General features: G+C 40.0%; 1 protein-coding gene across 4 annotated transcripts in view; it reads left to right on the forward strand.

Annotated features, from left to right (window-relative positions):
• PPTC7 (protein phosphatase targeting COQ7) overlaps nt 1–12,932 on the forward strand; it is a 58,710-nt gene that overhangs the window by 27,642 nt on the left and 18,136 nt on the right. For 2 of the 4 annotated variants that reach the window (XR_008616036.1, XR_008616035.1), the window contains exons 3-6: nt 2,078–2,276; nt 5,992–6,115; nt 7,660–7,789; nt 8,962–12,005. Coding sequence is in view for 1 of the 4 variants with exons in the window: in XM_007104219.4 (XP_007104281.2) it covers nt 2,078–2,276; nt 5,992–6,115; nt 7,660–7,789; nt 8,962–9,020 (512 nt within the window). In the remaining 3 variants the exon portion in view is untranslated. Of the gene's footprint in view, nt 1–2,077; nt 2,277–5,991; nt 6,116–7,659; nt 7,790–8,961; nt 12,791–12,932 lie in introns of those variants that run through there. The other 2 variants (XR_003677372.2, XM_007104219.4) reach the window with 2 other exon arrangements.

Here is a 12,932-nt window from a genome sequence, read left to right on the forward strand (position 1 = left end):
AAAAAAAAAAAAAAAAAAAAAAAAAAGATGTTGTGGGTAGGAGTTCATTAATTTATCTATTTATTTTTGCTGTGTTGGGTCTTTGCCCCTGTGCGTGGGCTCTCTCCAGCTGTGGCAAGCAGGGGCCACTCTTCATCGCGGTGCGCGGGCCTCTCACCATCGCGGCCTCTCTTGTTGCGGAGCACAGGCTCCAGACGCGCAGGCTCAGTAGTTGTGGCTCACAGGCCTACTTGCTCTGCGGCATGTGGGATCCTCCCAGACCAGGGCTCGAACCCGTGTTCCCTGCATTAGCAGGCAGATTCTCAACCACTGCACCACCAGGGAAGCCCAATATCACTTTCTTTTAAGGAAACTTTAATACTAGCTTATAGTCACTTGTTTCACTTAAATTATCTTTCATTTTCAGATACATTTCTCTCACACAATTTTAGTGGCTATCAAACAGCTAACACTTATTATGTGTTGTAAGTCTTTGACATGATTTAACTAATTTTTTTCCTTACAAACAACTCTGTGAGGTAGTTACTGTTATCCCTATTTTTATAGATGAGCAAACAGGCACAGACAGTTTACATAATTTGCCCCAGGTCACACAGCTAGTAAGTGGCAGAGCTAGCATTCAGATTCAGGCAGGCTGACGACAGAGTCTGTACTCCTAAGTATTATGTGATACTGCATAGCTTTCCATTGTATGGATGAACTGTAAAATAAACAATCCCTTAATTTTATTTTTAAAAATTTATTTAATTTATTTATTTTTGGCTGCATTGGGTCTTCATTGCTGCGCTCGGGCTTCTCTTGCTGTGGAGCATGGGCTCTAGGCACGCGGGTTTCAGTAGTTGTGGCAGGCAGGCTCAGTAATTGTGGCTCATGGGCTCTAGAGCGCAGGCTCAGTAGTTGTGGCACACGGGCTTAGTTGCTCTGCGGCATGTGGGATCTTCCTGGACCAGGGCTTGAACCCGTGTCCCCTGCATTGGCAGGCGGATTCTTAACCACTGTGCCACCAGGGAAGTCCCCAGTCCCTTAATTTTAGATGTTGAGGTTGTTACCAGTTCTTTGTGATCTTATGCAGTGTTTTTGTACTTAAGTCTTGTTTGCATCTCTAATTATTTTCTTATGATAAATCCTCACAAGTAGAATTGCTAGATCAAAGGATATGCACATATTTCAGGGCAATATTGTCCTTTAGAAAGGTTATTTAATTCTACTCTCTTACCACTGTGAAATGAGAGTGACCATGTTTCCTACACTAGTGCAGTGATCATTTTTTAGAAATATATTTACAGACCATTTACATTTATTTCTTGGTGAACTGCTCATTTTTCTATTTTGCCATTTTTCTGTCGGTATAGGTTGAAATTTTAGCACTTGAAAGCACTTTCACTAATTGTACTATCAGCCTCACTCATGTGAGCTGTGTGCTGCAAAGGTACACAGAAGCTTCTGCTTGGAATGTGGTCTCTTCTCTCTGAACAGGTAGTCTCTGTAAAGTGAACAGGTTGATTGCACAAGCTACCTGGGAAAATTGGTCTTGTTACTTCATAGTGAGTCAGTCTGCAGTAAAGTTCTTCATGACCTCAGCAGATGGAAATTCTGTTTAAAATTGTAGTTAAGTGCCTTGTCTTAAATGTTAGTGAATTTCACAGAGAAGGCTTTCTGCCTATGACTAATGAGAAATGTCATGGAAACGTAACATGCTCCTTCTGGCATTGTAAGTATTAAAACTTAATATCTCAACAACATCCTTTTGAGCATTTGACATAGATTATAGCACTATTGAAATAATGTGGTTAAATACCAGCCATTTTTATTGTTTCATATCTCTGCAAGTGGAAGAATCCAAATCATCAGTGGCCCGCTTAACTATGCATAGTATAAATCCCGTTTTCTTTCCCCGTCATGTTGATCCTGATCAGGTTACTACCGACATTGATATGGAGCCATAACTAAGAAAGGTCCTGTTTAGGCAAAGGAGATTCAAATTATGGCATGTTGCTCTTTGGGGCGATATGATAAAAATGTGTATGCAGAGACAGCCTAGAAAGAGAAAATAAATGGAGGTCATTTTTGTTTCTAGGTAGCAGTACTGCCTGCATCGTGGTGCTGGACAGAACTAGCCACCGCTTGCACACAGCAAACCTGGGCGACTCAGGCTTTCTGGTTGTCAGGGGTGGTGAAGTTGTGCACCGATCAGATGAACAGCAGCATTACTTCAACACTCCATTTCAGCTCTCAATCGCACCCCCCGAAGCCGAGGGAGTCGTCTTGAGTGACAGGTAATCTCCCCTTTCTCACCAACAGGTTCCCTCCCGTTCCCCTTAACTACAGTGTTGGAGATAGGCATTTTCCATTCTCATGTGAGAAGAGAAGGCACACTGAGGACCTTTAATCTGACATCGAAAGATACTGTGCTTGAACTTGATATTTCAGCCAAGTTGAATTCTGATAAACACCTGATAATTCGACAAGACTATGAAAATACTATTTCAGGCTTAGAGAATATCAGTTTTTCATACCAAGACCACATGGTACATACAGTTGTATTTGTTAAATTGTGCTGGAGAAATGAGTCATTGTTTGTCTGTGCCATTGCCTATACAAGATTTTGCATACGTTATTAGGGAAGAATGCAAACAGACATCTGCTTTATTTATCAGAATAACTTCCTGATTCTTGGGGCCTCCTATAATATGCATCAAATAGAACTTGCAGTCCCTGCAAAACTTGTCAGGCAAAGTTAACTTTCAGGAAATGGATTCAGAGGTGGTCTGATGGTGCTCTTGACGTGTTCTGTTCTTTTTTTCTTCTGACACCTTCTCTCAGTTCTTTTTTTTTTTTTTTTTTTTTTTTTGCGGTACACGGGCCTCTCACTGTTGTGGCCTCTCCCATTGCGGAGCAGAGGCTCCGGACACGCAGGCTCAGCGAACATGGCTCACGGGCCCGCCCCAGCCGCTCCGCGGCATGTGGGATCCTCGCAGACTGGGGCACGAACCCGTGTCCCCTGCATCGGCAGGCGGACTCTCAACCACTGCGCCACCAGGGAAGCCCAAGTTCATTTTTAAATAGTCAAGAACTTTCCAGGAAAATCAGTACTTTTTTTAATCAACTTTTACAGTTTATCTTTTCTAAGATCAGAGTACAGAGTAACACTAAAACAGTCTCACATTTCACTCCCTTTAACAACCTTTTAGGGCTTGACACAAACGTTGGCAATTCATAAATGTGGTTAAATGGGTAATGAACCTTTTGTAAAAGTAGACGCATTCTAGCAAGTGCCTATTGTCTCTACTTAATAGTTCTTATTGGGCCAAATCTTAAGTCCAAACTAAGATAAAATGATGATTACTGCCATCTTTTAAACTGGAATGAGCATACTGTATAATTAAGTACTCAGTATTGCCCATCTAAAGTCTATTGCTGACTCCTAGAGAGAGGGAAGCAGTTTTTTACTTTCAGATTAAGGCAGATTACCATAATTGGAAGAAAATTTGATTATAGGCCCTTCTTCAGTTGGCTGTAATGCACATCAATATTAGCCCTGTTGGAGTGGGGAGAACTCAGAACCCCAAGACCTTTGTAGATATCAAGTTCAGCTAACAGTTTTTGGAGGACAGTGTTTTAATTTTCCTTTACTTGATCCTTGTTGTTTTGGCTTCTGAGTGCTAGAGCATCCCTGCTGTACCTCACACACTATCTTTGGGACAGTCTGGTCAGGACAGCACTTGGCTTGGCCTGCCAGCGAGGTGGAGGTTGCTTCCCCTGGAGCCTAGAGGCAGCATGCTAGCATGTGATTTCAGCTCGTGTTTCAGTGCAGTCAAAAGTTTCCAGCAGCACAGTATGTTCAATCAAAATGGGCAAAACTGCAGCTGGCGGAACACCAAGCTCATGGGTGGGAGTGTTGGGAGAAGAGGACGATCTGTCCAATGGCAGCGAGTCTCTCACAGACAGAATAGCAAAGGACACTCCTGGGGAAAGAAAAACCTCAGCATAAAATAGAACTTCCGTGCCAACCTGGTCATTAATCTAAACTTCTAGAATCTGATTAGTTTCCAAAGACTGAGCAAATGTGAAATGTCTTGTATTGTTTCTCTTTATTCCACGGAAGAAATCGACCTGGTTTCTACCAGTTTTACAGTCTTTTAAAAATTTTCTTATTTTTTGGTCTTTTTTGTTTCCCAGCTGCATGTTATCTCCTTAGTTATTAGTCCCTCTTATCTATAAAATATTATTTTAAGCTTAACAGATTTCCTTTAGTAGCTGTTCTTACAAAATGTTTACTGTATAACTGTGTAAACGAAAGCTAATTTGTTCCTTGCCAAAAGCCCGTCACAGAACTTCTAGATGTGCTGCTGCTTTCCTCAGTCAAGAGAAGACGAACTAGAAATTTCCTCAATGCGCTTTGCGTAAATCCCCATCAGGCATGGGTGGGCTGTTTGTTTTTATGCTTTCTCTTTGCAAATTTTATAACATGTCACTTACACAAGTTTTTTTCTTTTTTTTTTTGTTTGTTTTTTTTTGTTTTTAATCAAGCTTAGGGTGCTTTGGTTCTGGCCCCTCCATTCTGGGTCAGTGTATGAATTTTTTCCTGGCTCTTGTTCCCTAATTACAAGTGAAGGTAGATTATCAGATATCTCACCTTTCCCTCACCTTGGAGGCTTGGAAGCAGTGGAGCTGGCCTTTGGAAATGGCTGAGAACCAGCCTCTGAGGGGACCATCAACTCTTTGAATATATTTTCTCTTCTTCCCACCGGTGGTTCCCCCACCCCCCGTTCTTATATCTGTTTTCTTATATCTTTTTAAAAGTTTTACACAAAAAGATGTAGTGAAAAATCAAGCTTCTGTCCCTACCCCATCCACACATTCTGTCCTCAGAGGCAGCCACTGCCAGATTTATTCTCTGCATATAGAAGCGTCTGTATATATGTATCTCTCCCTCTCTCTCGCTCTATCTTGCTCTCTCTCGCTCTCTCTCACACACAGTACCTTCTTCTCTTCATTAACAATATAGTAATGAGTTTTTCCCCAATTTGGAGGGTCAGTTACTTTGTTTCTTCCGTTCATTAGCTATTACTTGAAGACCTGCTGTGTGCCAGGCACACTAATAAATAAGTAACCTATACATGATGAGCACTTTGTAAGCCCTGGGAGACACACAGTCCTTACTCTATCAGAGTAAGTATGACTTAGTAATACTAATTTGGTATTACTAGTAATATACTAGTAATTACTAGTATTATAGCAAGAAATACCATTGCAGGTATTTCATATGAATTAATTCTTATAGGATTTGCATGCTCTCCTCCATAGTGCTATTATTCCACTATAACACAGCCTCCTGAGAGCCAAATTCAAGCCTGCAGGGAAACTGATGAGTGGAAAGTGAATTAAGAGAGGATGGAATTTGGCTCTAAAGAATTAGAAAACAAAGACTCATTTCCACTAGGATTTTAGAGGCATTTTAGTGTCTGACTCAGAAAAGAACCCTTCCGCCTTTTAAACCACATGCGACTAATCATCAAACTCAGTTTTACTTGATAGTCGGTTTTCTTTTTTTTTTTTTTTTTTTTTTTTTTGGCGGTACGCGGGCCTCTCACTGTTGTGGCCTCTCCCGTTGCGGGGCACAGGCTCCAGATGCGCAGGATCAGCGGCCATGGCTCACGGCCCCAGCCGCTCCGCGGCATGTGGGATCTTCCCGGACCGGGGCACGAACCCGTGTCCCCTGCATCGGCAGGCGGACTTTCAGCCACTGCACCACCAGGGAAGCCCTACTTGATAGTGTTAGTTAAGCTTTTGAAATATTTATATCAGAGTTTTCAGTTAATTTTTTTCAAGGTTAGAAATTTCAGAATGGTGGTTTTTATTATTGACTGCTACTATATATTAGTTTTCCTTAAAGCCTCATTACATTGTAGCATCATTCCCATTGGAAACTTTTAACAGTTATCTCTAAAGGGCTCTGTTAACTTTGTCCCTACGCTGTCCTTGTCACAGCCCGGATGCCGCTGATAGCACATCTTTTGATGTCCAGTTAGGAGACATTATCCTGACGGCGACAGATGGACTCTTTGACAACATGCCTGATTATATGATCCTTCAGGAGCTAAAAAAGTTAAAGGTAATTAACTCAAAGGTTGGCCTTTGGAAACAGTGACCCTCTCTGGGCAGCTGAGTTTTATTAATTCAATTGCATTATCTCTTTTTGTAGTTTTGGAAAGGACTATTTTGTGAATTTAGGAAAATAAAAATGCTTCTAATCTTTCAAACAATTGTAGATGGAAATATTCACAGTTGGAGAACTTGAGGGGAAAAGAGGCTTCTCATCCAAGCCTTTATTTATTAGTAGGGTGGTAAAGGTAGGAAAAGAACCGATGGGCGATTTCTTTTTTGTGTTTTTAATGGTATTTTAATGGTATTTAATGGTGTTAGTTGCTGGTTGTCTTTTTCACTTTTTATTTTGGTACCAAACTCAGCAGGTGTTCAGGCTGGGAAAGATAGGAAATCATCATACCAGAGCCAGCCAAGGCAGCAGCCAAGGGCAGCAGGCAGCTAGGGGCCTTGATGTGATCTGAGCTGTCATCAGTAACGAAACTGTTCAGATTTGGCCCATACAGAGAGTGGAAGGAGGTGAAAACCAGTCTGCGTATTCTCCTGGCTTTGTAAAGTACTGACTCTGGGGAAAATTAGTCTTTTCTCATGTTTTTACCACTAACCAGTATGACTTTGAGTAAGTTTCTAAACTTTTTAAGCAATATTTTCCTCACCTGTAAAATGGTGGAGTGGTACAAAAGGCCTGTTTTGTAGAGTTTTGGTAAGGATAAACCAAGACCATGCATTAGAAACCCTTAGCACCACGCCTTGTCTGTGGGGCCTAGTAAAGGTGAGGCGCTTACATGTGCTGGCACTGTGCTCTGTGTGGTAACAGAGTGACAAGCAGAAATGACACATTCCCTGCCCTTATGGAGCTTACATTCTAGTGGAAGAAGACAGATAATACAGAGAAAGAAAGAATAGCTATAATGGTGGTGGTAAATAAGAAGAAGAAAAATAAAACAAGGTGAAGGAATAGAGAATAGAGAGGGATTTTCAGTAGGGCAACTGGCAGCCCGTACTTGGAGAGCACACTGTGCTTGGCCAGGGGTGCATTCCCAAGCAAGGAAACTTTTGAGGTCGTTCCGAAGTGCTATCAAAATCCGCCCTTTCAACCCCATCCCATTTTAGCAAGAATGCCTTAAGAATTTCAAGTGGGAAAAAAAACCAAATATGAAAATTCAAGGGACTTCCCTGGTGGTCCAGTGGTTAAGACTCCACGCTTCCACTGCACGGGGTGTGGGTTTGATCCCTGGTCAGGGAACCAAGATCCCACATGCCGCATGGCGCGGCCAAAAGAAAAAGAAAGAAAATTCAAACTTCGGGACCCAAGTCCATGCAAAGGACTTTCTAACTGACATCTTATGCAGGCAGCACTGGTGATCTCATTCATTTTAGTCGAGGTATAATGTTTCATTGTCTTCTCTAACTGGAATAAAACTTAAATGGTGGAAACTATGATTAGATAAATGTTACTGTCTTAAAAAGTGATGCTTGCAAGTGATGTTTACTGTGTGCAGAAATCATGTGAGGCATTGTGGTAAAAATAACTCCCTCATGTTTTCATATTAGAATTCAAATTATGAGAGTATACAACAGACGGCAAGAAGCATTGCTGAGCAAGCTCATGAGCTGGCCTATGACCCAAATTATATGTCACCTTTTGCACAGTTTGCATGTGACAATGGATTGAATGTGAGAGGTAAGCATTCTTTAGGAAGGTCGTAGGGACTAACTGGGGACATAGAGGATGGGAGCATTCTGGGCTATGGGTGAGGCAAACTACAGCACTGGGCTGAGACTGCTGAGGTGCCCTCTCCCAGCTGTGAGCCCGTGGGAGCAAGGTCAGCAGGCTGTAACACTGAAGGACAGAGCAAGTGCATGTCATCATGTGTTCCCCACAGAGGTGCCCTTCAGAACTGAATTTAATTGGCTGCAGAGGCAGGTGGAACCTGAAGCCCTTTATTGCTGCCACTGCACTGCTTGGACCTGAGCCCCAAAAGCCTCCGAGCTCTGCCTGGAGGGCCTGGACATTCCTAACAGTTTAAGCATTCTGCCCTTCACGAGTCTGACATTTCACTTCTCCCTTCCTCTGGCTCTGTGGGACTCATTGACAGTATTTGCCTGCCAAATTGCCATGGCAGGTTTTGAAGATGGAAGTAATGTTAGACTGTCCTTGCCTAAAGAGTCTTCCTATCTACTGAGTGATATGTAACTTTGGGAGCAGGCCAAGTAGCTCAGTCTTGGAGCTCAGATGACATGTTGGTGCTGGCATATCAGAACTAGTAGAGTTGGTCAGTTTCTTGCTGGTATGATCTTATGATACATAACGCATTTCTTAGCTGTCCAGGAAATATTAAAATAGAAAAAAAAAGCACATACCATAGCTGTTTGCCAGATTAGAATACAAGACTATTACTAGTTTCAAAACATTGGATATGTTTGTCCAAATTAGGATTGTGGGTATAACATGTAACTTTCTTGTCAGGCAGAATTAATCTTAGCCACATTTTGTCTAATTAGGATAGTGGGTATAGCATGTAACTTTCTTGTCAGGCAGAATTAATCTTAGCCACATTTTATCTTTATTGTGATTGCTATAAACAGAGGATGTGTTGGTGGCCATTTTAACAAAGCTGTTGTAAAGGAGCAGGGAAGGTTTTTTTTTTTAAGCTTCAATTAAATTACATGTAATTTCTTGGTGCATTTTAACTATTTATCAAATGGTTTTTTTCCTTTTTTCTGCCAGAGTATATTGACAAACCAAACCTGCCTGAAATGCCAGTATTTGTTTCCTAGTATTTATTTAGGCTTAGATTTTTTTATTGACTTTTCCTTTTAAAATATATAAATACGTTTTCATTTTCATTTTAGGTGGAAAGCCAGATGACATCACCGTCCTTCTCTCAATAGTGGCTGAGTATACAGACTGACTCACCTAGGTGTCAACTCCTGCCTCTCCTTTCATCATCCCAAATTCTCCCCTACCGTGTGTGCTGATCCTGCTGGCAGGACCATGTTTCTTTGCTACTGATCTCAATGGCCAGTGATGTAAGCCTTTTGCCTGTCTTTTTGAGACCCCATTGAGATCTTTGTTGAGAACCACTACTGTCATTCATAGCTCATATCTGCCAGCAACATTTGAAGAGAATCAAGATTTGAAGATTGGCCTTCACTTCACATTGTCCTTTCCATGATGGGATGGAGGTTTTCAAAGCCAAAATATCTATTACTTTTCAAAAACGGTTGAAGTATTGAAAATGAGTAATATTGGTAAAGTGAATTCAAAATTAGAATGTGTTAAAGGGATTTTAAAAGTCTAACACAAATTGTATGTTATGGTACATCTACTAGAAACATACGTTATTCATCAAAAGATATGTTACACGTGTACTATACAGTCTGTGTTATGATTGGGTGTGGCTTTATGTTTTCATTATAAACTCCTATTTTTCAGGGGCTTATAATCTTGCTCTAAAACATTGTTCTGGATTATAAAATCTTGATCCGGGGAGCTTTTTTTTTTGGTTACAAGTTGGAAGAAAAATTCAGTTTAGTTCTATGTATGCAAATGTTTCATGGTTTTTAAAAGATGATTAATTGTGCTCCTGTGATGAAAGTTTCAGCAGTTTATTGATTACTGCATATCACAGGCTGGTGGCCTGATCTGCAGCGGGGGTTGGGGAGACTCCTTACCAAAAATTTTTAATGGAAATATTATTCAAGGTTATAAAATTCCTCAAAGCCTACAGATTTAATGTTACAGCTGAAATTCCTCCCAGCTGTCTGATACGACGCCCCCGTGTGGGAGCTTTAGGCCCACAGGCCTGATGGGTTGAGAATGGAACAGCTCTAACTTTGAATTTTGTCGGCCTTTGATGGTCACGCTGTACCCCTTGTCTCACTCTCAGACCTGTTGTTAGTAGCCTTGCTTTCTATAGAGCACGTACCAAATTCAGGGAGTCCATGTGGAAAGAACACTGTGGGCAGTGGCACAAGAGTCCACGAGGAAAACTCCTAGTGATGATATGACATTTGCATTTGCCCTACACAGAAATTTAGGGGTTTCTGAATCAAGCTTAATGTTTACAGTTTCCGAATAGCCATCTTGCAATGTATAGTTTCCTTATAAAATTACCCCACATTCAGTTTTTCCATTATCTGCAAGCTCAAACTTGTTTTTAAGGTTTGTGTACAAGTCGACTGCTGTAAAGATATATATTTTTGGGTCAGTTTTTTTCCTTCATTAACTTCGTGGTAGAAAAATATATATACTTAGAAATCCTTAAATTAAAGCCATGTTTTATATATGTCAGGTAACATTGGTGTATAGATGAGAATGCAATTAAACCTAATGAGAATCTACTTGAGAATATAGAAAGTCTCTTTCTCTAAAGGAGATACTTACTCCCTGGTTTATTGCATTAAAACTTATGTTTGAGGTTACCTCAACTTGTTTTAAAAGATTTTGTTTTGTGAATTTGTACTGTATATTTGAGTAACTGTCAAGCTTTTGTTTTATTTAAAATTGTTTAACATGTACCATGTACATGTCATTACTATATTTCAATGCATCATGCTTGTAACAGGCATTTCATTTATAATAAGAATGAGTTATTCATTTGTAAGCCGTTCAGTAATTTATCTACTATTCCTAAATTGGCATAATGTTAGATATCTATTTTGAATCACCTTTAATTACATGTCAGAATGCCTTAACTACCCTAACTTGACAAAACAGAATTCTTTGGTAGAGGAGATGGGGGGGTGGGGTGGGGGGTGGAGAGAGACTCTGTTTAAATAGTGAGAATCCATCATGCTGTGATAAAACACAGAAGCGTGAGTGGCAAGTGGCGGGGTATTTATTTTGCACAAACTATTTGCAGTCTCTGTGTATTTAAAAAGTAAAGAAAGTTGCATCCAGAAGGGTTTTGTTGGAAGGAATACATTTACACTTGGGCTGACAACTTCAGTTCTTTTGTTGGGTTTTTAATTATTTCTGGTCAGAGGTATGGAGCCTTATGATCTGGATATATTTTGTATTAATTTTCCAATGCATACATTTAATTCCTGGTAAGAGCAGTGCTGGTCACGTCACTAGCTTTCTCTGCACTCATCTAAACCCATCAAACACAATCTTCATAAAGGTAGATTGATGGTGTTTTACACGACTCATTTAATCAACTTAGTCTTTTTTGAGAAATGAGCGTTAGAAATTGACAATGTATTTGTTCCAGGGATGTTGAAAATAGTGGGACAAGAATTGAGTTTCACAGGGGAACTGACTTTGGACCTGGCCTGTAGATTTGGGACACAAAATATTTTCTCTTTTTTCCCCCTGCCCTTTTTGTGTTATGCACTTAATTTTATGACTGCGGGGGTCTGTTGGAGTGCTGCTTAACAAGTAACTCTCCTTCTACTGTCAGTGGTCAGAGGCTGTGTAGTACCCATACTGGAATTTTCCATGTCACAGGACCCAAGTCTTTGTGGGGTATGCCTGAGATATACCACTTGGTGGGTCTAATTCTGAACCTGATGTGTTAATTGTATTTTAAATCAAGCAGTATAAACACACATATTGATACATTTGCCTCACGTAGTGGACTTTTATAACAGAAGAGAATTTGGATTTCTAATTTACAAATGGCAAATTATTTATCCCTCTCTGGATGCACCAAAGACCAGTAAAGTTTATAGCTTTTCCATCTATATTTATAAAGCAATACTGTATTATAAAAATCAATATTTTTATCACATGCTTGAAATTTTTATTTTGTTCTGTTTTAAAGTGTGCACTCTAAACATATCAGAACCTTATTTCTTCCTGTGAACTTAAGCTGCCTGCGCACAAAAAAGAATTCACCGAATGGATACGCAGTAGAGTCCATAGGCTCCTAAAAACTGAAAGAAGAAATGAGGTGGGGAAAACAAGTTACTTGTCCTGAATTACTGTACTGGCTTGACATGGTTGATGGGTACTAAATCACAAAAGAATCCATTCCAGGTGTGCATGTCTGGGAGTTGGGCTGTAACTAGATTAGAAACTAGATTTTGAGCTTTGCATGATGGGCAAGTGTCTTATCCCATCGGTTGCCTTCGTTCTGGATAGAATAGTAGCCTTCAGTACCACCAACATACCACATCATGTAACAAGGCAGTAATTGTGGGAATTCACTGAGTCAGTTTTGAGCGTTTTGGAGATTGTAAACAAGATTGGCTAGAACTGTAAATGTTTTGTACTTCTGATTAAGTTCATGGTTCCTTGTCACCTTATACCAGCTATCTTTGGTAGAAGCTACAGCATCCAATTTTCCTGGAAACTATCACATTTTTGCATTTAAACAAATTTTACAACATCAAAAAACCAAAATCTGCTTATAAAACAAAATGTGAAACAGAAAACATTTGGATTCTATTGTTTAAAAAAATTAAATTCTTTGCAAAATTGAACTTCCTCAACTAAAATTCGACAGTGTCCATGTCAAAATTTTAACTGTAAGCAGGTAGTTTGTGGCAAAGATGGCTAAATAATGAAGCAAGTCTGAATTTGTGTATACTAATGAGCTGCTTTTTTCTGTTGAGACTATCATTATTTGTCTTACCCAAGAGGCAATGACCTGAATTGGATGTCTGAAGTATAACTTAATGCAGGAATAGTTCTGTAAATACATTTAAATAAACTGTAAAGATATTTAATAAATATAGTATTTATACTAATCTGTGTACTCCTTTTAATTTGAGTAGTAACAAAATAAGACACTGGCCCTTGACATTGATTTTGTTGGTCCCTATCAGGTCCTCATTTCCAAGCCTCTTAGTCAGTCTAGCAGTGACTCCATACTTTG

This window comes from Physeter macrocephalus, chromosome 19, assembly GCF_002837175.3.
Source record: "Physeter macrocephalus isolate SW-GA chromosome 19, ASM283717v5, whole genome shotgun sequence".
Taxonomy (NCBI): domain Eukaryota; kingdom Metazoa; phylum Chordata; class Mammalia; order Artiodactyla; family Physeteridae; genus Physeter; species Physeter macrocephalus.